Source organism: Schistocerca gregaria, chromosome 2, assembly GCF_023897955.1.
Source record: "Schistocerca gregaria isolate iqSchGreg1 chromosome 2, iqSchGreg1.2, whole genome shotgun sequence".
Lineage (NCBI taxonomy): Eukaryota > Metazoa > Arthropoda > Insecta > Orthoptera > Acrididae > Schistocerca > Schistocerca gregaria.
In genome coordinates, this window is record NC_064921.1 from 422,739,800 (window position 1) to 422,766,506 (window position 26,707).

Below are 26,707 nucleotides of genomic sequence, written 5' to 3' on the forward strand. Positions count from 1 at the left end.
GCCTGTGGATGGTTTTTAAGGCGGTTTTCCATCTGCCTCGGCAAATGGGTGCAGATTCCCCTTATTCCGCCTCAGTTACACTATGTCGGCCATTGCTGCGCAAACACTGTCGCCACGTACGCGTCCACCATAATTATTCTACCATGCAAACATTAGGGTTACACTCGTCTGGAATGAGACGTTCCCACGGGATCTACTTGGGACCGAACCGCACAATAACCCTGGGTTCAGTGTGGGGCGGCGGTGGGGTGAGTGAACTGCTGTAGCCTGTTGTGGGGTTGTGTACCACTGAGGGCTGCGGCGGAGTCGAAGCCTCTCCGTCGCTTCTAGGTTCGCAGTTCAATACATACATACAATGCTACCAATACTACGTCATTTATGTAGTGCACCAAAACTGTCGAACCATAGCTTTGGGAGATCTGAACTCTTAGGTAACAAATTTACCAGCATGAGGGCTTTTTCTTTTTTTTTTTCAACCAATGTTTAACTGTTTGAAAGTAATCAAAGTAATTAACAAAAACTTAGTGATTTGAGGGAAATCTGAAATATTTCAAGAATAGCTGCAAAATAAAGTGTCGAAACGTTCATCCTTTCAACGACTACCTGTTTCACGCATAAAAAATTGCACTGTTATGACATTTTTAACTGTCAAACTGGCTCACTTCGAATCATCCACTAAGTTCACGACATTTCGATAACAGAAGACGATAGGTAGACAAGTCGTGCTTTCTGAACAAAACTATAGAATAAAAAAATTTAGAAAGAGCCGTGAGGTGTTTGACAAGCGATTTGCCTAAAAGTAAATTACAGAAACATCCGACACGCGGTTTAACTTTAAATTCTCAATTAGACGTCGTCTGCTCTACATGATTAGAGCATCATTCAAAGACGCGTTAATTGTTTCTCTTTTTATTTCTTACTTTTAGACATCACAAACATTTGACCGTTTTCTTCCATTTTTTGCCCTGTCTGATGCCCCATTTAATTTACTTTTCCGTGTTTTGAGCACTTAAACGGCCACCCCTTCTGTCAGATTTGTTTATATATATAATTTCTCTGCCTTACAAATGTGACACGCTCTTAAAACGTGTGGCACGTCAATATCATTGCAAAATGGCTCTGAGCACTACGGGACTTAACATCTGAGGTCATCAGTCCCCTAGAACTTAGAACTACTTAAACCTAATTAACCTAAGGAAATCACACACATCCATGCCCGAGGCAGGATTCGAACCTGCGACCGTAGAGGTCGCGCAGTTCCAGACAAGCGCCTAGAACCGCTAGGCCACAACGGCCGGCAATATCACTGCAGTTGTGCAATTTTTCCCTAGAGGCAACAGTGGTTTGTGTGTGTCCTCAGTTTATTCATGTGTCTTTGCAGTTCATCACTTAGGAGTTACGAAATGTAAAGGCAACAGAGAAGCAATTCTGACATTGTGCTTGATAACCTATATTTATAAAGCAAAATTTATACAAACGGTTTTGTAAGTGGAAAACAGAAAGCCGTTGTCGATGCTCCATGAGTAAAGACGATCGAGACATCGCTGAAGACCCCACTCAATGAGACAGGCCCGTGGAGGATTGAAACAGATGGTGAAATCGTCAACAAAAAGGAGCCGGAGATGCCATCCAGGACACAGGCCATTACAGGGTTAATGGCGATAGCAAAGAGGACGACGCTCAGGGCGGAAACTCGAGGCACACCGTTTTCCTGGATAAAGGTGTCCGACAAGGCAGAACCCACACGGACCTTGGAAAGTCAGTCTTTTAAAAGTTCCTCATGGAAACGGGGTAGATGTCCACGTGTGGGGTGCACAGAGGATACCAGTCCTCCAGCAGGTGTCTTAGGCTTTCTCCACATCGAGAAACACGGCCAAAGTCTGGGATTTCCGCAGAAAACCATTCGTCATACTGGTAGACAAAGTGACGAGATAGTCAAGCGCTGAACGGCGTGCTCGAAATCCACACTGCGCAGCGGTTAGTACATTGATAGACTCGAGCCACCACACCAACTGGGCATGAATAATATGTTCCATCATCTTGCAAAAGCACAGCTGGTGACATAAACGGGGCGATAGCTAGAAAGAAGTTGTTTGTCTTTTCAGGCCAGAAATTGGGGAATGGACTTCGATCCTGGAGAGCCGTTGGAGACTTGCCCACAAGACTGAAGAGGGAGTGGAACTGTTATAAGAACTAGTAAAGGAAACGCAGCTAGCTTTTTGCTGTCCCGAAGAAAGACACGACATTGTGCATCCAACTGTTTATAAGAAGTGGAATTTACCGTCGTAGGATGACAGTTAAAAACCCAGAGAGCCGATATCCGAGCGCAAATTGCGTCGCGGCACTCCTCAGTCCACCAAGGTGAAGTGGAAGTACGCAGAATGGAACGTTCTGTGGTGGTGAGGATAACGTCTGTAAGATATTTTACGTGGTCTTTACAACTGGGGAAATGTTGTTCGCCGAAGCTCGCTACAGTTGGCCTTAGAAAGCTGTCATTTGGGTGTGAATGTAGGCAGGGTAGGAATCAGCAAACTGATTGCACACTGGAAGTAGTCTCTCGAGTACTTTTCGGAGAGAATTTACCACTCTAGACAATAGGCAAGCTGGGCAGTGCAGAAGAAGAGGTCCAAATGGGAACAGGTGTGCATGGAGTCTGAAAGGAATGCGGGTGTTCCCGTTTTAAAGCACAGAGGTTAAGCTGATTGAGGTGGACAGCCAAGAGGGTAGCACCTGCATGACAGATTCTGGGCAAACCTCAAAGGGGATGGTGCGCATTTGTCACCAAGCAGCAGAAATAAGTGAGGGAGTTGCCAAGTAAGCTACAGGAGGTCTCCCCTGGTGACACTGAATGACGGAGGGATCTAAACAATACAAAGGGAAAAGGTCAAGTGAGGAAGGAAACTGCAGACCGCAACAGCTTGAAGCCGAGTAGTGAGGGAGGTGGGTTGATTATGATTCCGGATGAGCAGCATGACTCCCCTATGAGATGGAATGCTTTCCTGGAGGGGGGGGGGGGGGGTGAAAGCAGACCGGGAAATGTGATAGCTCTTTGAAGGCAAAGAACAAGCGGATACTGCAATTCCAAGGGCAGCCAGAAGTCCTCTTTGTTGTATCAAAGGCCGCTAATGTTTCATTAGAGGCAATTTATAATAAGAGCAGGGAAGGAGGGGGGAAAAAAATGAAAGGGTGTCACCTTGCCAACCTTCGAAGACACTGCTACATGGTGCACAAGCTGGAGGATGCTGCCCCATTAGATCTACAGAGGCATCGGCATTCTCCTTCTGTTGGTATGCGGAGCCCAAGGCAAAAAAATGCTTGGTTGTGCACACCGGCGACACAGAAGTCAACCGGGTGAGGGTATCACCGCCCTCCACCTCTACAACCCACACCCACCACCCACCTCCTCCACCATCTGCACCCTCTGACCACGTCATCTGTCCCCACACCCTCTGTCTGTTTCCTCCATCCCTGCAGTCCCTGTCCATCTTCTCTTCACCCTCTGTGTCTCCTATCGCCTCTCCCCTCTTTTTGTCCATCTCCTCCTCCTGCCTGCTCATCTCTTCTTCCACGTCTAACTCTTCATCTCCTCTCTCTGTCAATCTCGTCCTACCTGCCCATATTTGTTCATCTCCTCCATACCTCCCCCCCCCCCTCTCTGTCCATTTGGTCCTTTCTACCCCACCAAAATATCAGACTGATTGTTCTCGTACCTACCCCCCCCCCCCCCTCCTGTCCCTGAGTACTTCTTCCAGGTTGTAACTAATACATGTCCTTGGTTAATATGGTTCCAGGGGTTTAGGATTAGCCTTTTATCAATGGCTTTGCCTGCGTATGCACTTGTCAAATATATTTCATGTATATTTCAAATATTTCATAAGTATTTGTACACATACACCTGTATATCTGGCGAATTTCGCACTGCAGTTTCATTTCCAAGCAGGGCAATGTTTATGACGTTGTATCCCCTGAATTGGGTGTCAATGTCACAGTTTTGCTTGTACATTCAGTAATATGCGTCAATAACCTCTTCAAGGTGTGTCGGTAATATACTTAACAGTAAGTAAGTAATAAATTAAAATATCGTCATGTCATATGACAGTTTTACTGCACGAACAGCGTAGTAAGCAATAAACTTTTTTCTTCCATCATTTCGTGGGAATCGTGGGCAAGGAAAAATGTCTAAATAGTTCGAAATTGTGTGTGAAGTTTGTTGCAAAATACACTCCTGGAAATGGAAAAAAGAACACATTGACACCGGTGTGTCAGACCCACCATACTTGCTCCGGACACTGCGAGAGGGCTGTACAAGCAATGATCACACGCACGGCACAGCGGACACACCAGGAACCGCGGTGTTGGCCGTCGAATGGCGCTAGCTGCGCAGCATTTGTGCACCGCCGCCGGTGTCAGCCAGTTTGCCGTGGCATACGGAGCTCCATCGCAGTCTTTAACACTGGTAGCATGCCGCGACAGCGTGGACGTGAACCGTATGTGCAGTTGGCGGACTTTGAGCGAGGGCGTATAATTGGCATGCGGGAGGCCGGGTGGACGTACCGCCGGATTGCTCAACACGTGGGGCGTGAGGTCTCCACAGTACATCGATGTTGTCGCCAGTGGTCGGCGGAAGGTGCACGTGCCTGTCGATCTGGGACCGGACCGCAGCGACGCACGGATGCACGCCAAGACCGTAGGATCCTACGCAGTGCCGTAGGGGACCGCACCGCCACTTCCCAGCAAATTAGGGACACTGTTGCTCCTGGGGTATCGGCGAGGAACATTCGCAACCGTCTCCATGAAGCTGGGCTACGGTCCCGCACACCGTTAGGCCGTCTTCCGCTCACGCCCCAACATCGTGCAGCCCGCCTCCAGTGGTGTCGCGACAGGCGTGAATGGAGGGACGAATGGAGACGTTTCGTCTTCAGCGATGAGAGTCGCTTCTGCCTTGGTGCCAATGATGGTCGTATGCGTGTTTGGCGCCGTGCAGGTGAGCCCCACAATCAGGACTGCATACGACCGAGGCACACAGGGCCAACACCCGGCATCATGGTGTGGGGAGCGATCTCCTACACTGGCCGTACACCTCTGGTGATCGTTGAGGGGACACTGAATAGTGCACGGTACATCCAAACCGTCATCGAACCCATCGTTCTACCATTCCTAGACCGGCAAGGGAACTTGCTGTTCCAACAGGACAGTGCACGTCCGCATGTATCCCGTGCCACCCAACGTGCTCTAGAAGGTGTAAGTCAACCACCCTGGCCAGCAAGATCTCCCGATCTGTCCCCCATTGAGCATGTTTGGGACTGGATGAAGCGTCGTCTCACGCGGTCTGCACGTCCAGCACGAACGCTGGTCCGACTGAGGCGCCAGGTGGAAATGGCATGGCAAGCCGTTCCACAGGACTACATCCAGCATCTCTACGATCGTCTCCATGGGAGAATAGCAGCCTGCATTGCTGCGAAAGGTGGATATACACTGTACTAGTGCCGACATTGTGCATGCTCTGTTGCCTGTGTCTATGTGCCTGTGGTTCTGTCAGTGTGATCATGTGATGTATCTGACCCCAGGAATGTGTCAATAAAGTTTCCCCTTCCTGGGACAATGAATTCCCGGTGTTCTTATTTCAATTTCCAGGAGTGTAGTAAGTGCTCTCATTCTCAAATACCGTTCGTCTGCAGTATGGGTATTGGCGAGTCGTGAGCTGCATTGCTTTTCATACTCACCCCTTTGATAGGGTCTTGCCCCTACAGCGTATAGATCCAGACAGTAAGTGACGCGTGCCTAGTGTGGTTGAAATCGGTCATATATATATAATGGTGTTACGAAAAGGTACTGCCAAACTTTCAGGAAACTTTCCTCACACACAAATAAAGAAAATATGTTAGGTGGACATGAGTCCGGAAACGCTTACTTTCCATGTTACAGCTCATTTTATTACTTCTCTTCAAATCACATTAATCATGGAATGGAAACACACAGCAACAGGACGTAGCAGCGTGACTTCAAACACTTTGTTACAGTAAATGTTCAAAATGTCCTCCGTTAGCGAGGATACATGCATCCACCCTCCATCCCATGGAATCCCTGATGCGCTGATGCAGCCCTGGAGAATGGCGTATGGTATCACAGCCGTCCACAATACGAGCAAAAAGAGTCTCTACATTTGATAGCGGGGTTGCGCAGACAAGAGCTTTCATATGCCCCCATAAATGAAAGTCAAGAGGGTTGAGATCAGGAGAGAGTGGAGGCCATGGAATTGGGCCGCCTCTACCAGTCCATCGGTCAACGAATCTGTTGTTGAGAAGCGTACGAACACTTCGGCTGAAATGTGCAGGAGCTCCATCGTGCATGAACCACATGTTGTGTCGTACTTGTAAAGGCACATGTTCTAGCAGCACAGGTAGAGTACCCCGTATGGAATCATGATAACGTGCTCCATTGAGCGTAGGTGGACGAAACTAAAATGAGCTCTAACATGGAAATTTAGCGTTTCCGGACACATGTCCACATAACATCATTTCTTTATTTGTGTGTGATATATGTCCAAGAACTTTGAGAGTGCAATACAGGCTTTGGGGAAGTGACGCTAAATTGACATTCCAGTTAGTGTGAACACACCATTGACGGTAGCGTCACCTACCGTCACGTTTCGTTCCGTTGAAGTGTGGTGTGAATCGGCCTTTCGATAACAGAGAGGCGCGTGGGCCAGCCGCCGCGCACTGACCTGCAGGCAGTAGTAGCAGAAGTTCTCGAAGGCGACGCAGTGGCCGCCGCAGCCGTCGAGCGCCGCGGAGCCGCCGTGGAGGCCCGCGCTGCCCGGCGAGCTGGCGGGCGTCGTGGGGCGGTCGCGGTCCGAGGCGGCGCGCGACGACCCGGGGGCGCCGGCGGCAGCCGGGGCGAGCGCCTGCTGCGGGGGCGGCGGGGGTGGCGCCGACGACGCTCCGACGTGGCCGTGGCCGTGCGCGCCCGGCGCTAGCAGCGCGCTGCTCGGGCCCAGCACTGCACACCGCAACGACAGTTTGATCACCGCCACGTCACTTCACATCATAGCACTGTGCCTTCCATGTTACGAGGAGCTGCCGCAAAATTCAGAGTGTGCGCCGAAAACGTTGTTTGCGTAATTTGTTTTTTTGTTTGATTGTGGGTCATTGTCTGCAGTCATAGTTAAACTACCTTTTCGTCTGTCATCTCGGAGCTTCCGTGGTGCAGGGTGAAGACCTACTCGCTGCCGCGGCCAGAGACCGCGCCTTAGACCGTAGATACACCATGGGGAAAATGCTCCTGTCAGAGCGCTAAAAGTGGGAATACGCTCCTGTTTAAAATATAAGGTTAACTGAAAAGTGGGGCACCAGCTTCCCCTCTCTACCTTCCTCAGCACCTTTAAAAATTTAGGCTTGCGGACATACTTCTGACTTATTCGGACATGTAATTTACATCTCACTCTCACAAGCTCCACTAACAAACTCGCTCATGCCCATCCACTACTAATTGCCCGTTTTCTCTCTCTCTCACTCAAACTCACTGGCATTACCTCTGAGTCTCTCGAACTGTCGGTGTCTGCTGTCTCACAGCCACAGTCATTTGTTTTGTTGTACTACTACTACTACTACTACTACTAGTAGTAGTAGTACTACTCTCGTCTCTTCTCTCACTGTCTCCCTCTTGCTCTCTCTGCCTGTTACGATCTCATTTATTCCTTCCCACTGCCATCTCTTCTCACTGTCACAATTTCTCTTACTCGTTGACGTAGACACCGTATCTCATTACGACTGGCTCTCGCGCACATCCACTTGCCCTCTTTATCCCTCTCTCACTGTATTTTCTCCTTTACTCTTTTCATAGCCCTCTTCTGTAACCGTGAACTAGGCTCCACAGCCGACGTGTCACTCTCTTCCTCTAAAAATGTCATCGTCTTCTTTGATCTTCCTATACCACAACCGCTGTCTAATATCTTCCAATATTTATTACTTTTCAGTCTTTCACATTGCCACTGTCTCCTTTCTCACCATAAAAAAGCGCAAATATTACTGCATGCCAAAATTTTTTGGAAAATTTTTAAGATGCTGAGGAAGGTAGACTCAGGCAGCTAGCACACCACTTTTCGGTCAGAGTTATTTTAAACAGGAGCATATCTGCCTTTTCTGTTATCCAACAGGGGCACTTTTCAGCTGGTTCCCTTCTTCTCCCTGCTAGAGCACGGCATATCATTCGTATGATAAGAAGTTCATGGATCAGTAAAATGTTGATAGTTAACTTCTTGTAAGTAGGCTGTTTAGGTTTCTTTATTGGTAACGCCACCTCTGCATGAAAATCACTGGCTGTGCTGTGTGCAGTCTGTGGCTGGTTGCATTGTTGTAATACTCGCCATTGTAGCGTTGGGCAGCTGGATGTGAACAGCGCGTAGCGTTGCTCAGTTGGAGGTGAGCCGCCATCATTGGTGGATGTGGGGAGAGAGATGGCCGAGTTTTGAAATTTGGAAGAGTGGATGTGTAACTTCTATATGACTTAAGGTAAATACATTGTTTGTCCTCTATTAAAATCTTTCATTTCCTAACTATGCCTATCAGTAGTTAGTGCCTTCCGTAGTTTAAATCTTTTATTTAGATGGCAGTAGTGGCGCTCGCTGTATTGCAGTAGTTCGAGTAACGAAGATTTTTGGTGAGGTAAGTGTTTTGTGAAAGGTGTAGGTTAATGTTAGTCAGGGCCATTCTTTTGTAGGGATTTTTGAAAGTCAGATTGCGTTGCGCTAAAAATATGTGTCAGTTAAGCACAGTCTTGTATAATTTTTCTAAGTGGACGTTTCATTCTTTGCAATTCAAATAACGCAAACACGAGTTTGCACCTCAACCGGATTTTATGTGCACCAATGTTTTGTTTCCGCTTCAGTAAAACAACCTTGCAGTTCCAGAACCCTTCCGATGATAATGGAGATACTGTAGGCTTACAGCGTATTTCTCCATGTTACTTCACTTCATGAACTATGTTTTCGCCTCACACTGAATTTAACACGTGTATTTCACTTGTACAAGGACGGTAACTTTGAACCTCTGTATCTCGGAAACAAATAAAGATATGGAGAAAATTTTGAAGATCATTGAGAATCGGATCTTGGGAAGAATCGTAAAAATTGTAAATATTTGCTGTGAATACCAGTCTTGGAATCCGTGGCTCGGTTTCGGTAGGCCTCTAGATAAATGCCCGGAGAATACACCGTTAAAATTTGAGCAATTTTCTGCGGTTAGTTTGTTTAGATATCCACTGCTGACTGCGAAAAAATAGTGAAACTTTTTTTTTGGTTTTCTCAGAACCGCCCATAAACTAAATTGTGCCTCCACACGCCACTTAAGGCTCACTGTAGCCCACGTCTAATCCAAAAAGAACCCACCGATTTGCTTGCATCTGTCTAAGCTGGAGGAAGTGTGTAATATTCAAACTTTGACCAACCAACACAATAGAGGAATGACCCCCGGAAAAATCCCGTTTTTATGCGAGGCGTTTCGGAACATATCGGTTGCGCATTGCGAGGTAACGAGCGAGTTGTGGCGCCCTGAAAATATTCTAAGTTCGGAGCTGGCGTGGCCGCACAGGCGGTTCGGCATGCCGGGGCTCAGCAACCGCGTGGTGCCGGACAGTAGCCGGGGAGTCGGCCGGGGTGGCCGAGCGGTTCTAGGCGCTACAGTCTGGGACAGCGCGACCGCTACGGCCGCAGGTTCCAATCCTGCCTCGGGCATGGATGTGTGTGATGTCCTTAGGTTAGTTACGTTTAAGTACTTATAAATTCTAGGGGACTGATGACCTCAGAAGTTAAGTCCCACAGTGCTCAGAGCCATTTGAACCAAGCCATTAGCCAGAGCGAGAAGGGTAGCCCCAGCGCGTGGTCCAGGCCGACCACGTGGCTGGGAATTCCATGCTGATTCTGTGTCGAGAACTATGCTTTGTGTCGATGAAAGAGATCTGTATGCCGGGAGTGCCGAAGATGGAGGACTTTGTGAAAACATGTCAGACATTTCACAGTTCATGTAGAAATTAATAATAGCCAGAGGAATCATAATACCTCAAAAAGAAACATGACATTACCATTATTTTACGACGATTCTCTTGGTGTAATCAGATTTTAAATATCTCTCTTAGTTTAGTCTCTGACTGTAAATTATACGAGTAACACCAAGCAAAGAATTTCCAAAATCTAAACGGTTCATCCGATTTTGTCGATCGATGTGTCTTTAGGAAGCTATTTGTGTAAACCTAAATTGGTACGAATTATAGGTATGTAACTTTAACATTGCATGAGTTATTGGAGGTCAAAGTGGCCGATTACTATTGATCGCGTCAGGCCATAAGTACTCCACAGATACACGAAAAAGCGGTAGCAGCATGCTTATAAATATATATTTATTCGTCTATACCTGTGTTTATATCCGATATATACTATTCGTGAAGAAACTGGTTAAATATTTACTGTGTTTTAGAAAGCACTGAGGCATTAGGCTACTGGCCTACTTTTGCTTCTAATCCTTTGACATATGTTTAATTTGTTTACGTGCTTAATAATGTGTATTAAAGCGTGTTTATGGTCCAGCCGTAGGAATATTTATTTAATGTGAAAGTTATTTAAATGTAAATCCAGTATTTCGTAAGAGTTTCAATATGTTTGTGAGTGTGTGTGGGTTTCGAGACATGGAGGGAGCGCTCTAGCCAAACACAGCGTTCGTTACTACGGTAGGCGTCTGCTGAATTTAATGGAGAGACTGTACGGAAATAGGGGGGGGGGGGGGGGGGAGCATCGGGTCGCACAGGAAATGAGGGAGCGCTGGACGGGAAGGCGTGACAGACGGTCGCGGGAAATACTTCGAGAGTGTTGAGCAATTTGCACGTGCTCGTGGGAGGTAGAAATATTTCATAGTGCCGACTTGTGCACTTGAGAGGTTTCCGTGGCTTCTGCAATGAAGACGTAGTAAGCGTTTAGAAGTGAATATCTCGTGAGCTATGTTGTTTGCTCATAACTAATTATATGAAGTAGGAATCTATTATTTCCCTGTTATTCAACATATTTTATTTAATTGCTGAACCATTTACATCAATAAGTTTTTTTTTGCAGTAATAAACGCCAGTCTGAAAGGTACTTACGCTACCGTAATCACCATTCAAAGTCGTTAAAATAGTACCTGCAGATTTTATTTAATTGAAATCTTTCATTTATAAATTTCTTTGTTAAATTCAAAATTCGCAATTGCCGAGTGATAGGAACCTTCGAGCATTCGATTCATGTATCTGCATATTGTATGCTGCAGACTCAGCAATATTTGGCTTGTAATGCGGCAACTACGTATCCCAGCCCCTAGACAACGAAACCAGCCGAAACTTTTAATATTTCAACTCTGAGTCGGAGGTTACGTAGTTGAGGGTCAGATTCATTTTTATTTGAAAGCTCACAGCATGCTGACACACACATACTGATACAGACTGCGCACGCCCATGTGTCTGCCGCGTTGAGGATTGAAACCAACAGCTTAATAACGTGGCAAATGGCAAAAAGCCCAGTTTGTCATTAAGCGCTGCGAAAAGTGCAGCCAAAATTATTTTTTTTTTTTATATTTGAACAGCTGAGCGACTTTGTATATTATTATTACACAGTTAATCTAATTTTTCCGAAATTCCCAAAATTAATGCTACGATCATCATTTTTACACTTGGTGAGATGAAAGAGTAAAAATCAATTTGAAAAATATTCACAGTTCTTGTTTTTGTTGCACTGTGATTTTAGTTTTCTGACGTTTCCACAACTTTGCTTATGATTTTTATTTAATCTTGTAAAGATACCAAAACAATATCAAGATAAGAACAATTATATATTGGTAAATGTTGGTTATTAAAAAAGTTTTGTAGTGAGTTACTTATTAACATTAAAATAAGGATCCAAACACTTGTTCCACTTCATCAGTGGGATTACTGTAAGCAGTTTTGAGGTTGAATAAAAGCGAGCTGTGAAGTTGAAGGGAAAAAAGAACAATACCTTGCACGTCTTTTTAAAGGTAGATATATAATTACGCTTGTCATTCGATTCTTAATACTTTCCATACAACCAAATTCTCTCAAACAGAAAATGTTTCACATCTGCTCGATTAAGATATAACCCTCTAGCTTCAACCCGTAAATTCATTAATAGTCTCGAAACATGGGTCATTCCATGTCGTGCCCTAGTTTAGAACGTCCTCCCAGCTCGTCTATCTTCAATTGTGATAAAATTTGTACAGTCTGTGTCTGACGGACCTGAATGAACCTCTGTAAAGTTTTAGGTTCACCTGTAACTTGCCCGAGGTACTGGAGCCATTTTTGTGAGAGACCAAAAAGCCACGAAGAAATCTTGAAGACTGGAATGTCACTGTTCCTAATCTGAAAGAGGTAGCCCCTTGCTTCTGGGCACAATGGTACAACTTTTTGTGCTCAACACATAATGCACTAGGTACCTGGTCTTTAGCCAAATCATTGTCTGTCTGGCTGTTAGATATTTCACAAATTAGGGCCTTACTTGTATGTTTAATTAATGTGCTACCATCCGTGAACTTGGTAAAAAAATGAGTGTACCAAATTATAACCGTGTTCAAAGCCATGTATCTCAAAATGGACACCTACTGCATTACATTAACTCCAGTCAAGAGAACACATTTCATTCTGCTACCAATACTCATTTCCGTTTTGGTCTCTCTCTTTAGTTAAGGTGTAAAAATTTCGCCTAAAATATGAAATTTTGTTGATTAAATATTTATTGTGTTGTGTATTTGGTAATTAATAAAAATTTGAACACGTTTGTTTGGTTTCGTTTTGTTTTGTTTTGCTTTAGAGCGCAAATAACAACTGGGACCATACACGCCCAAGTCAGAACGATAGAACACGAAGACAGAGAGGAGTTAAAAACTACTATACGTCAGTCCCAGTTGTCGTAATAGAAGACATCTACAAACAGGCAGACGGGAAAAATGTTAAAAAAGATACCATACAGAAACGGAGGTCCAAAACTAAAAATGAAGTGGGCTTCGCCATATTGCTTTGGCGGACAAAAAGTAAATCACGGTCGACAGTCCGCGCGTCGCTTACCAAAACGACAGATAAATCAGACGGCAAAACCAAGTGGGAATGTAGACTGTTAAAAATGGGCATTCCATCAGGTAGTGGCGGACAGTTAAAACTTGGGCACAATGTGTACAAAGCTGTGGGGTAACACCACTTAGCAAGTGACGATGGCTAAAAAGGCAGTGCCCGATATGCAGCCGAGTTAAAAGAATCTTCTCCCGGCGGGAGGAGGTCGTTCAAACCGCTGGGAGAGGCTTAGTAAGCCGAAGCTTATTCCCGTGAAGGGAGAACCATTGGCGATGCCAAACGGACACCACCTCCTGACAGAGAGCTACACAGAGATCATCGGAGGGAATAGAGGCACTCACAGGCTGAGGTACGAGGATTGCAGCCTTGGCAGCAGCGTCAGCAGCCTCGTTTCCTGGCAGACCGACATGACCAGCAACCCACAGAAACATTACACTGGCTCAACCAAGAGTGAGCAAGTGACAATTTTCCTGTACCCGCTGCACTAAGGGATGAGTAGTGTACAGCGCACATAGGCTGTGAAGGGCACAGAATGAGTCTGAGCAGAGGACACAATTGCAAAGGCTGTGTTCCTCGGATGTACTCCGTGGCCTGATACAAGACGAAGAGCTCGACTGTAAATACCAAGGAGTGTACCAGAAGCCGATATCGAAGGACACGGGTGCCAAAGACGAAGGCACACCCGACCCCACGGTCAGTCCGAGTGCCATCAGAGTCTACAAAGGTACTATCGCGAAGTTCCAAGCGAAGGTCGTGAAACTGGAGGCGATAGATCGAGGCTGGAGTAGTGTCCTTAGGAAGCGAATGAAGGCCAAGGTTAACAAGGACCGCTTCACGAAGCCCAGGTGTTGGAGGGTTCACACACACCAAGGAAGTTGCAGGTAGTCTGAAGTTAAGCCACAGTAGCAAGTGGCGAAAGTGGACTCCAGGAGGTAACGGAGAAGAGCGAGGAACCCCATACTGATGATCAAAGGAATCAGCAAAGGAGGAGGCATAGGAGGGGTGGCCATGGATGGCAGACGAACAGCATGAATACCTACTGAGGAGAAAGTCATGGTGGTAGTACAGTGGTAGTTCAGCAGCTTCAGCATACAGACTCTCAACCTGGAGGTGTAAAAGGCGCCCGTGGCCTAATGTATGCCATGATGGTGGACAGTGGTGAGATGGCGTAAGAGGGATGGACGTGCAGAGGCATAAACAAAGCACCCATAGTCGAGTTTCCAACGGCACCCCAAAAAGTACCATTGAGGACACGTGGGACACGGAGGGACTGCGTACAGCGGGCTGCCAGGTAAGATAAATTGGAGGACCAAGAGTGTTTCCTATAGACCATGATACCCAGGAATTTCATAGTTTCAACGAACGGAAGGGCAACAGGTTCAAGATATAGAGATGGTGGGAAAAACCATTTGCGCCGCCGCAAATTCATACAAACGGTTTTGTCAATGCAAAACCGAAAGCCAGTGTCGATGCTCCAGGAGTAAAGACTATCAAGACAGTGCTGAAGACACCGCCCAGTGAGACAGGTCGTGAAGAACTACTATAGATGGCAAAATCGTCAACAAAAAGGAAGCTTGGGATTCCCGGCAGGAGAAAAGCTATTATAGCGTTAATGGCGATAGCAAAGAGGACGAAGCTCAGGACGGAACCCTGAGGCATACCACTCTCCTGGATAAAGGTGCCCGACAAGGCAGAACCCACGTGCGTCTTGAAAAGTTAGTCTTGTAAAAATTCCCGAAGAATTGCACGGAAGCCCCACATGTAAAAAGTCAGGAGAATAACGGTTCTCCAGCAGGGGTCTTAAGCCTTCTCCAAATCGAAAAAACACGGCCACAGTCTGGGATTTCCGCGGAAAACCATTCATGACAAGGGTGGACAACTGCAGAAAGCCGTGCTCGAAATCCACACTGTGCATTCGTTAGTAAATATCGAGACTCGAGCCACCACACCAGCCGGGCATGAATCATATGTTCCATCACTTTGCAAACGCAGCTGGTAAGAGAGAGGAGGCGATAGCTAGAAGGAAGGTTTTTGTCCTTACCGGGCTTAGGTGTGGGTGCGACGGTGGCTTCACGCCAGTGTCCAGGGAATATGCCCTCTGTCCAGGTGCGGTTGTACGTGTTAAGCAGAAACTGCTTACCCGCAAGAGAAAGATGCTGCAAAATCTGAATGTGGATGGCGCTTGGCCCTGGGGTGGAGGATCTGGATGAATTGAGAACATGATCTAGCCTCCTCATAGTAAAGGCGGCATTGTAGCACTCACGATTCAGAGAAAGGAAGGTTTCACCTGAGCCTCCTCCACTCGTTTCCGATGGATGAAGGCAGAATGCTAGTGGGAAGAGCTCGTGGCGTCCGCAAAATGGCAGCCAGATAGCAATAGGGTCCACGATGACATCGTCACCTACTGTCAGTCCGTAAATTGGAAAATGGATCTTTATTTCAGAGAGCCGTCGGAGGTTGGTCCATACAACAGAGGAAGGAGTGGAACTGTTAAAAGAACTAGTGAATGAAATACAGTCAGCTATTTTGCTATCCCAAAGAACTCTACGACACCTTGCACGCATCTGTTTACAATTAATGCAGTTTGCCAACATAAGGTGGTGGTAAAAAACGCGGAGAGCACTTCCCCGAGTGCGAACTGCGTCGCGGCATGCCTCAGTCCACCAAGGGACTGGAACACGACGTGGTAAAGAGGAAGTGCAGAGGATGGAGTGTTCGGCAGCAGAAAGGATAACGTTTGTCAGATATTCTACCTGGTCATCACAACTGGGGAAATCGTGTTCCTCGAAAGTCGCCAGGGTGGAGTAAAGCTGCTAGTCAGCCTTTTAAGCGTCCACGCCGAAGGGGTAAAAATCAGCAGATGCATAGCACACGGAAAATGGTCGCTCAGGTAGGTGTAAGAAAGAACGGATCACTCAGGACGAGGGGGCAATAGGGCAAGCCAGGCAGTACACAAGGGTAGGTCCAAATGGGAATGTGTGTGCAAGAAGTCGGAAAGCCAAATGAGTGCTCCAGTGTTAAGGCAGAAGAGGTTAATTTGGTTAAGGTGGTCGGCCAAGAGGGCACCTCTCTGACAGGTCTTGGAAGAACCCCAAAGGGGATGACATGTATTGAAGTCACCAGGTAGCAAAAATGGGGGAGGTAGCTGCCCAATAAGTTCAAGGAAGTCTGCCCTGGTGCAGTGAATGACGGAGTGATATACATGGACAGACGGAAAAACTCAGGTGGGAAAGGAAAAGGCGAACTGCAACAGCTTGAAAATTGGTAGTCAGCGAGATGGGTTGACTATGAAGGTCATCCCATATGAGCAGCAGACGCCCCCGTGAGATGGAATGCCGACCTCAGAAGGTCAAAACGAAACGCGTGAAAGATCAAAGTGGTCGTGAGGGCGCAATTTCGTTTCCTGAAGGCACAGTACTAGGGAACGCTGCGACGCTAAAAGCAGCAGTAAACCCTCTTTGTTGGACTGAAAGGCGCTAAAGTCCCACTGAAGGATAGTAATGATGAGGAAGAGATGTAGCGGTGTCACCTCGGCGGCTGCTGAGTGACAGCTGGGGAAGAGGCGCTGCTACAGGGTACAAACAGGAGTATCCTGCTCCTTGGGATCCACAGAAGCATCAGCTTGCTTGTGCTGTCAGTCTATGTAGTCCAACGCTGAAAAACTGTTGTTGGTGCACACCGACGACACGGAGGCTGGCCAGGCTAAGGTATTACCTGGTGACACCATTGACAAGGATCTTCGAGGGGGCAAAGGAGAAGACCGTTTGCCTTTGGTGGACTTCTTCGAGCTTTTCCACTTAGATGAAGACTCGGGTGTTGTTTGGCTGGAGGGACGGAGGAAGTCTTCACAGGAGTACTCTTTCTGTCCTTTCCAGCCTTCCAATTGTGTAGCTGGTGGCTTCCCCCAATGATGCGAGTGTTTGACGGCTTGTTGCGCAGCTGAATGGTAGGATGGAGATGCTACCTTGACACTGGGCGACTTCACAACCTGAGAGCTGAATTGGAGTTCGCAAGTCTGCATGGCCATGTTATCCATGGAGCGAGGGGCTACGAGAACAGACCTGTAGGTAGCAGATGGTAGAAGGCAGGGTTTGTGACTAGCCAGTAACTTGGGTAAGGCCCCTTTTCCTTTACCCAAATCTCTTTAACAGTCCACTTATCAAAATACACTGGACAATCCCTAGAGGAGGTGGCATGGCTGCCATTGCAGTTGATAAAGGGGGAGGAGGAGGTGGACAATCACCCTTGCGCGCATCCCTACCGCAGGTGACATTTGGCTGGGTGTCGACAAGATGTTTTGTGTGGTTGAATTTATGACACTAGCAGCAGCGCATTGGGTTCGGAATGTAGGGCCAGATGGTGATGATTTCATAGCATGTTTTGAATTTGGACAGAAGTATTACTCTATCAAAGGTGAGAGAGCGAGAGCAGGTAGGCAATGAGGAGGAATCTACCTTTTTCATTATATGATGGACAGCAATGACACTCTGATCAGAGAGGTAATACTGGATTTCAGCCTCGGTTAGACCGTCGAGCAACCTGATGTAAGTTACACCATGGGAAGAGTTCAAAGTGCTAAGGCCATAGACATGAACAGAGTTACCATGGAGAAGCGAGGCAGCAAGCAGTTGTGCTTAAGAATCAGAAGTGGTCTCTTAAGCAAAGTGCCATTCCATAAATGAGAGCAGAATTTCACAGGGCCAGCAATTATATCGACACATTTCTGAATAATAACCGGATTTATCATTGTGAAGGACTGACAATCTTCAGTACTCGGGAGCACGAGGAACTATGGTGCAGTGGGAAGGGGTTTTGAATCATTTGTCTCATTGCGTTTATGTTTTATAGAAGTTGAGTGGGAGGATGATTGACTCATTGTGAGTAAATCCCCATGATTGCCAGCAGCTCCGATGATGCGCTCCTTCCAACTGGGGGCCCCTTCAGAGGGGGGCGCACCAGCCTTAGGTGATTGTTCACTCCTCAAGTCGCACCTCCTGAACAATTGACGGAGGGACCAATCAGCAAGTTGGGAAGGTTACAGCTCAGGCCATCACCCCTCTCTGGGCCTGGCCTGTACCGGGAATACATGCAAACCCTACCTGTCGACCCGGGGCTGGAAATTACGCGTTACCCAGTCACTTGTAACGCGTCAGACGCGTGGGTAGGCCTTTAGGAGCGTAGAGGAATATAGGAGAAAAGTTTCTCAAACGCCGAAGCGGAGGAACGAGAGGAGAAGGGAAACAAAGGCAAAGGGAGCGAAAAAGAAAGGTGAAACTGTTCGGACGTCACCGACAGAAAACAGAACATTCGCAATAATACGCCATACATAATCCGCAAAAGAGGTGAAAAAGCAAGCGGATACACATGCAGCAAGGAAGGGAAAAAATGCTGCAAAGGCTGGGGCCCCATGGTAGCCAAGCATGAACCTGCCAAAGAGTGGCGAGCCCCCAGAGGGGAGGAGTGAGTTTGTTCAAATTTATTAACTTCTGTAAGTTGATGTCCTTACTGTCTGAACATGTATCTCTCCTGTTTCTCCTGTTACATGTTCACTGATATTTAAGTTTTTATACACTACTGGCCATTAAAATTGCTACACCAAGAAGAAATGCAGATGATAAATGTGTATTCACTGGACAAATATATTATACTAGAACTGACATGTGATAACATTTTCACGAAATTTGGGTGCACAGATCCTGAGAAATCAGTACCCTGAACAACCACCTCTGGCCGTAATAACGGCCTTGATACGCCTGGGCATTCAGTCAAAAAGAGCTTGGATGGCGTGTACAGGTACAGCAGCCCATGCAGCTTCAACACGATACCACAGATCATCAAGAGTAGTGACTGGCATACTGTGACGAGCCAGTTGCTCGGCCACCATTGACCAGACGTTTTCAGATGGTGAGAATGTGCTGGCCAGGGCAGCAGTCTAACATTTTCTGTATCCAGAAAGGCCCGTACAGGACCTGCAACATGTGCTTGTTGAAATGTAGGGTTTCAGCAGGGATGGAATGAAGTGTAGAGCCACGGGTAGTAACACGTCTGAAATGTAACGTCCACTGTTCTAAGTGCCGTCAATGCGAACAAGAGGTGACCGAGACGTGTAACCAATGGCACACCATAATATCACACCGGGCGATACACGCTTCCAATGTGCGTTCACCACGATGTCGCCATCGCAGGCGCTCCTGTCTGTGATGCAGCGTCAAGGGTAACCGCAGCCATGGTCTCCGAGCTGATAGTCCATGCTTCTGCAAACATCATCGAACTGTTCGTGCAGATGGTTGTCTTGCAAACGTCCCCATCTGTTGACTCAGGGATCGAGGCGTAGCTGCACGATCCGTTACAGCCATGCGGATAAGATGCCTGCCATCTCGACTGCTAGTGATACGAGGCCGTTGGGATCCAGCACGGCGTTCCGCACTACCCTCCCGAACCCACCGATTCCATATTCTGCTAACAGTCATTGGATCTCGACCAACGCGAGCAGCAATGACGCGATACGATAAACCGCAATCGCGATAGGCTACAATCCGACCTATATTAAAGAAGTAAAGGTGATGGTACGCATTTCTCATCCTTAAACGAGGCATCACAACAACCAACGTTTCACCAGGCATCGCCGGTCAGCTGCTGTTTGTGTACGAGAAATGGGTTGGAAACTTTCCTCATGTCAGCACGTTGTAGGTGTTGCCACCGGCGCCAAACTTGTGTGAATGCTCTGAAAAGCTTATCTGCATATCACAGCATCTTTTTCCTGACGGTTAAATTTCGCGTCTGTAGCACGTCATGCTCGTGGTGTAGCAATTTTAATGGCCAGTAGTGTACTTTTCTCGGATGAAAGGATAATTGCATGGGAAATATATCCAGAAGAACTGCGAAATTGAACGTTTTCTGAAAATCGAGTATTTTTCTGCAACCAAGGTCTTCGCCAGGTCATCCGTAGTTGAAAAATGTGACACTGAATGTGAATATGCAGAAGAGGACTAAATCAAACACCCATTTCGTGGTGGTAGGAGTTTTCAAGGTGATAATTAAAACTGATTGTTCTTCACCTAGGCGACATTGTACTGTGCAAGTGGTAGTCTGTATTGAAAATCAATTAATGTGCCGGCCTATAATGGCCAAAACAAATGCTTTCGGAAACAATAGTCTACCGGCATGGAATATGCTAATGTACACATTTCTTAATTACTGTCAATAGACTAAAGACATGAAACGACAGTTTCTGGATTGGTTAAATTGAAAAACAACAGGAAAATAAAACAATTATTCTCCTCTAAGTTTATCTTCGATCCCTCCTAATGGAATTTGTGTAAGATTGATTCAGTTTAATTAATGCTGAATTGTTTCCCTCTCCAAGTCAAGCTGGCTAACGCAGTCTTGTACGGTAGCAATGGATACCAACGTAACCGGTTTGAATCACGGTGGTGGAAGAGATTTTCTCCGCCAATACTTTACCCCTATGTATCAAGAGAAAGAAGAGGCAGACTAAAGGCTCCTTATCACCAGGCTTTAAGCCAGCGTCTATTATATATAAATACGACACACACATTGCACAAACACCTATCCTTAACAGATTTACATAAAACAGATTTATCACTTCGCGGAAGGGAAGTGCTATTGTGCACACAGAAAGAAAGCCCTTTCAGCTAGGCAGTTAAGCCTACTAGTCAGGGTTTTCCAGCGGATAACGCCGTAAGACATACTGTTCCGAAAGACCAGGCACCATATCCCTGTAAGTATGCAGTTCTGGCCATATCGGCCATGACCTTCTGTGCGGATGCACAAATATTCCCCGAACTCTTACGTGACTTGGTAAGGATGTCTTCCACGAGTAATGAGTGTATAGGGGTGGGACACTACGAATGTGGGTCTCAAGGGAGGCGTGCGCAAGATAGTCCCTGCAATCGCACTATCCTCTGTGCCCTCGGTGGCTCAGATGGGTAGAGCGTCTCCCATGTAAGCCCGGGTTCGAGTCCCGGTCAGGGCACACATTTTCACCTGTCCCCATTGATATATATCAGCGCCCGTCAGCAGCTGAAGGTATTAATATATAATTCTAACGCCGTAAGACATTGCTATTGATCAATTTCGAGGGAAAGTTCGTCGCTTTTCGAGAAGTGCTATCTCTAGCCATACCGCTGGCATACTTTGTAAGCGTATTCTGACTTTCTAAACCTATTTTGGGGCTTCTATTGATGTGTCTAATTACAAATATAGATTCGAATAACAAGTAAAGTAAGTTCTCCATAACATCGTTTACGCGACAAGAGGTTTTTGGTACTTGAATCGTGCGTCCAATAAGCTTCCTTCCCGTCCACTGTTTTGTTGTTGACACAAACGCGACTATTCGTCTTTTGAAGTGCTTACTTACCGAAAGGCAAGAAAAATTATCTACAACGCTTTCACGATCGTCGAGTGTTCTCGAGCATTGTTTGTTGAATGTATGTTCTACGTTTCTTGTCGGACGTTCCACCGTTCAGCCGTCCTATGACGTCTAAACTGTGTTCCATTGAGAAAGCTATCCCCCCACCATTCAGTAGCTATCTAGATTTCTATACTGAAGATAGAGCAAACTCAAGTTTTTTCCACCTATGCACACTTGGTGGTCTTTATGCATACACCAGTCTGCTTGGTAACCCAGTAAACAGCATGGTTCATGAACGTGAGTCTGGACGGTGCTGTCTTCCACTGTACAACGTCAATGGACTTACTTCAGTGTCGGCGTCCACCTCTTATCTATGGCACGTGGACTCTTATGCACAGAACTGTCCCGAGGTCACTCAATATACATTTGCCAGAGAGGTACCTGAAAAGTCTGTTTAGTTTGTCACTTCGTAAAGACTTTCCTCTATTGTCGCGAAGGCCGATGATCACCCCTTTTTAACAACAGCTTTAAAACTTTTCCTTCTTTCACAGCAGCTGTAACCGAAATATGCGCCAATTTCTTTATCTGTCCGATCCGGTACTACACATCTTGGTAAAGGACTCATGAAGTGTTTTAGAGGCAAAATCAAGAAGCTGTCCGAATAATAGATAACTTGACATGGTACCATCTGCCCAAATTTTCTTGGCACGCCTTGATCTACTGAATAGCACAGATCGCTGTTGACTAATAATTCACTACAAAACACATCTCATACTACAGTATGGATTGTTCCTTGTGTCAACAACTCTCAGTGCAGGCCAGTTCTTTAAAATAAGCGTTGTCTACATTGCTAGCCTTACTTAACATTGAAAAAGAAAGCACCGAAATTCTAAAATACATAGCTTTGTAAATTATAAATTAGTGACTCAGTTTTCTGGGCAAGAATTGCAGTTACTTTGGAACTTGCGGTGACAGAAGTGGTTAGGTAAGAAATTCCCCACAGAAATAGGACCACCATTAAATTTCATTTGACTCACTATTTACTGACATAACAGTTACTGTTTCTATACTTCGTATGTCGAAAGAAAAGCCCCGACAACTGGCAACACTGCACGCAGTACAGACATGCCAAGATCGTGTAATCTGACTGGTTATGTTGGATGCTTGAGCAATAGCACGAAGGGTTCATTGACTGTCGGGGTTTTTCTTTCGCCTCTCCGATTACAGGCAAGCTGATTTTTCTACTGACATCATTCTGTGCATCGAAAATTCTTATCCAATTAAAATAAATGAAAACTGCGTTAATATCATGTGACACCTAGCAACAGTAATGTTCACAGAATAAAAGCAGATTCAAATGCGCACAAGCTGACGATACAAGTTGTTATATATGTGTGGAGCTTTTTTCTCTGAGGAAGAAGCTCTTTTTGTAAAAACAAATATGCAAATACTAAAGGCAGCTTCTTCACAGGACACATATTACAATTAAATCAGTACGCGTTTCTTGTATTTATGTACCAGGTGTACAAGTATGAAACTGGAATTTGGTTGCAATAATTACATGTCTGTTGTTTGAAACTGCTAAACTATATTTTATTCAAAATGATCTCCATTGCTATTTATACAGTTGTCGCACCTCCCCAGCAGGCAATGAATGCCACGGAAAAAAACAGTTTTTTGAAGCGAACCAGTCAGCGAGACATTTTCATACGAACCGAAGCGTTTTTCAGTGAGAGCGTGTCTCAGTGATGCAAACAGATGACGATCGGACGGAGCCAAGTCTGGAGACGAAGCCGCATGCGCCAGTATTTCGCAACTGATCACCTCGATCGTTTCCCTGACCCGTTTTGCTGTGCGTGATGGGGTGCTATCATGGAGCAATATGACTGTGCTGCTTTTTTTCATATTCCTGTCGTTTTTCACGTAATGCTCGATTTAAATAGACCATTTGCTGTTGGTAGCGATCAGTGTTAACGGTTTCACCAAGTTTTAGTAGCTCATAATAGAGGACACCCTTCTGAACCTACCAAACGATTTGTTCTTGCAGTGGATGTCTATGGTTTTCATGAATTCATCCATGATGAGGCTTAGGATACTCAAAATATATCCATTTTTCATCAGCTTTTACTATTCGATGGAGAAACGACTTTATTTTGCATCTGGCTAGCAGCATTTCACAAGTGGTCTTTCGATTAGCTTTCTTTCTTTCTTTCAATTCATGCAGAACCCATTTTCCCACTTTCTGCACCTTTCCCATAGCTTTCAACCGAAGAGAAACGGTGTTCTGCGTCACATTCATTGTTAAGCGAGTTCCCGTTGAGTTTGAGAATAATCTTTTTTCAATAAGGTCTGCAGTTCGTTGTCTTCGAACTTTTACGGTGGTTTCCAGCGCTTATCGTTTCTCACATCAAAATCACCAATTTTTAATTTTTTGTACCACTCGAAACACTGTTTTCACAAGGGCATGTTCGCCGAAAGCTTCGACAAACATTCGATGCGACTCTGCAGCTGTCTTCTTTAAATGATAACAGAAAACCAATGCTGTCCGCAAATCGTAGTTCGTAGGCACAAAACTGTGTGTTTACGCGTTTGAAACAAATACAAGCAGATGGCGCTGCATACGCGGTGTCACGAGCCCTACGCTGACGGCTAGCAAAGTCTATAAGGAAATTCCGGTTTCATACTTCTACACCTGTGTGTGTGTTAGATTAAGTAGTGTGTAAGCCTATGGACCCATGACGTCAGCAGTTTGGTCCCATAGAAACTTACCACAAATTTCCATATACTTCACATTTCCGTCATGAAATATCATTACCCTTTAAAAATGTTATGAACGAACTTTTGCGTATGCGCTCCGCTACTTCAAAAATCTTATTAGTGTTTCCTAGCAGTTACTAAGTGTTAACAACTAATTGGACATACATGTATGGCAGCAGGTAGCTCCTTCCCCCCTGATGAGAGATGTGACGTATCGTGACATTAACAAGACGAGACACCCGAGGCCTTGGGACCCATATTAATCCATCCCCGCCCACAATGAAGGACATTATTTAGAGCATAGCTCGATGCTCGCACTTCTCACTCGGTGGCGTCCTAAATGTGAATCAACAGGGCCGAGATCAGGTGGCCCGAGTGTGCGACACAGAAACACTATAGTTCGTGGCGTGTCCTTCAAGCCATTATAACAATTTGGGAGCGATCGAGTGTTCCCTTGGTGAGAGTACGGAGCATTGAGAGGTTTTAAAGGTGAATAAACGGATGTCTATGGGCAAACAATACGACACGTTTCCTCCGTCCATGAAAGACGTTAGCAAATGTATCATGGACCCCATTTCATTCCCCGTGCGTAAAAACTGGAGTGCATTCATCACCTACCAGTGCGGTGCCCTGTTCCCTAGTAGGGTGCATCCCCTCGTGTACAATGCTATCGTTGATTTGTCGATTTGTGTGTTCCACCCACTGGGACTCCAAATACACTACCCGATCAAAAGTAATCGAACACACCTGCGTAATTTTGAGCTGACCATTAGATGTCGCGAGAGTCGGACCAGCCAGTGTAAAATGAGGCTGTGATTGTGTTTCAGCGGAGAAATAGTAATATTAGAGTATTTGGTCAGGATAGCTCAGTGATTTCGAATGTGGACTAGACATTGTATGTCCACAGAATAACAAATCCATCAAGGACATTTCAACACTTCTAAAAATGCCGAAGCCTACAAATGGTGATTGTGAAATGGAAACGTGAAGGAACAACCACAATTAAAACAAGACCGGGAATACATGTACAGACGGAGAAGGAGCGTCGAGCATAGCGAGGGTGGTTGGGGAAAAAAAAAAACCATGATGTCAGCGGAATGAATCACTCCTGAGTTCCAAAGTACTACCAACAGTCTAATGACTGTGCGTGGGGAGCTACGAAGGATAGGGAACAACGGTCGAGCAGTTCCTCATAAGCCACACATTTCTGGAGTCAATGCTAACGGGCGCTTGAGGGTCTAAGGACCGACGTCCCCGGACAATGAGTGACTAGAAACGAGAGTATTGGAGTGATCAGTCACGCTAAATCAAGTGGCATTCTGATGGAAGGGTGCAGAGAGGACGGCATCTACTATGTGTAGTACTAACAGTGAAGTACGGAGGACATGGTGCTACAGTATGGGAATGTATCTCGTTGTCAGGATGTGATAGCCTTATTGCGCTTAAGAAAACTCAAAATGCTGAAGGATATGAACACATTTTTCAGCATTGTGTACTGTGCACAGAAACGGTGACTGACTGTATCAACATGAGAAACCACCTGTCAAAGCAGCGTCTCTGTGGCAATGGTTCGTGGACATCAACACTTCCTGAAACGGAATGTCCTTCCCAGAATCCCGAATTAAACCCTGTGGGACACATTTGGGATGACAAAGCGCCAACTTCGCTCTAGACCCCAGCGTTCAACAGCACCATCATCTTTGGTTTCAGCTTCTGAGGAGGAGAAGGCTGGGACCCCTCCAAGGACATCGAGACTCTTCACCGAAAGGGTCTACATCAGAGTATAAGCCATTATGAAGGCGAAGGGTGAACACAACCCACATTAGTAAGTAACAGTTGGGATACTTATGATCAGATAGTGTACTTGCAAATAAAGTTTATGTATCTTGACTGTTAGTACCATATGAAGTTGTAAAAATACAAGGGGCGTTCAGTAAGTAATGCAACACTTTTTTCCTCTGTCACTTTCGTTTGAAAAATACGGAATTTGTTGCGGAGCATCGTGAAATATTCCCGGTTTAGTGCCTATAGTTTCATGTAGTTCTGATTGGTGGTGGTTCTATACGCGGCCTTCAAAATGGCGCCTGTAACGGAGGTGTGTTCCAAGCACAGCTGTCACTGAGTTTGGTTTGGCGGAAAACCAGAACACCGCAGATATTATTCGTAGGCGCTTGCAGAAGGTTTACGGAGACTTGGCCGTTAACAAGAGCAGATGAGTCGTTGGGCGAGGCGTCTGTCATCATCGCAACAGGGTAGCGCAAACCTATGCGACCTTCCGCATGCCGGCCTGCCGTACACAGCTGTGACCCCTGCAACGTTGAGACGTGCGGGAACACTCATTCGAGGTGGCTGACGGATCACAGACAAACACTGAAGGATGCCCTCCACTGGAAGAAGTATGTGGATGATGTGGAGGTTATGTGCAGCAAGAAGTTGGCTCCAATGTCGAGCAGTAGAGTGGTATCGTGCAGGCATACA

At 46.1% G+C, this 26,707-nt stretch overlaps 1 protein-coding gene across 1 annotated transcript in view; it reads right to left on the minus strand.

The window, feature by feature from the left end:
- Nucleotides 1-26,707, minus strand: part of LOC126323860 (uncharacterized) — a 488,982-nt gene that overhangs the window by 12,523 nt on the left and 449,752 nt on the right. Inside the window, exon 5 of the mRNA XM_049994799.1 lies at nucleotides 6,725-6,999. Coding sequence (XP_049850756.1) covers nucleotides 6,725-6,999 — 275 coding nt within the window. The remainder of the gene's footprint in view (nucleotides 1-6,724; nucleotides 7,000-26,707) is intronic.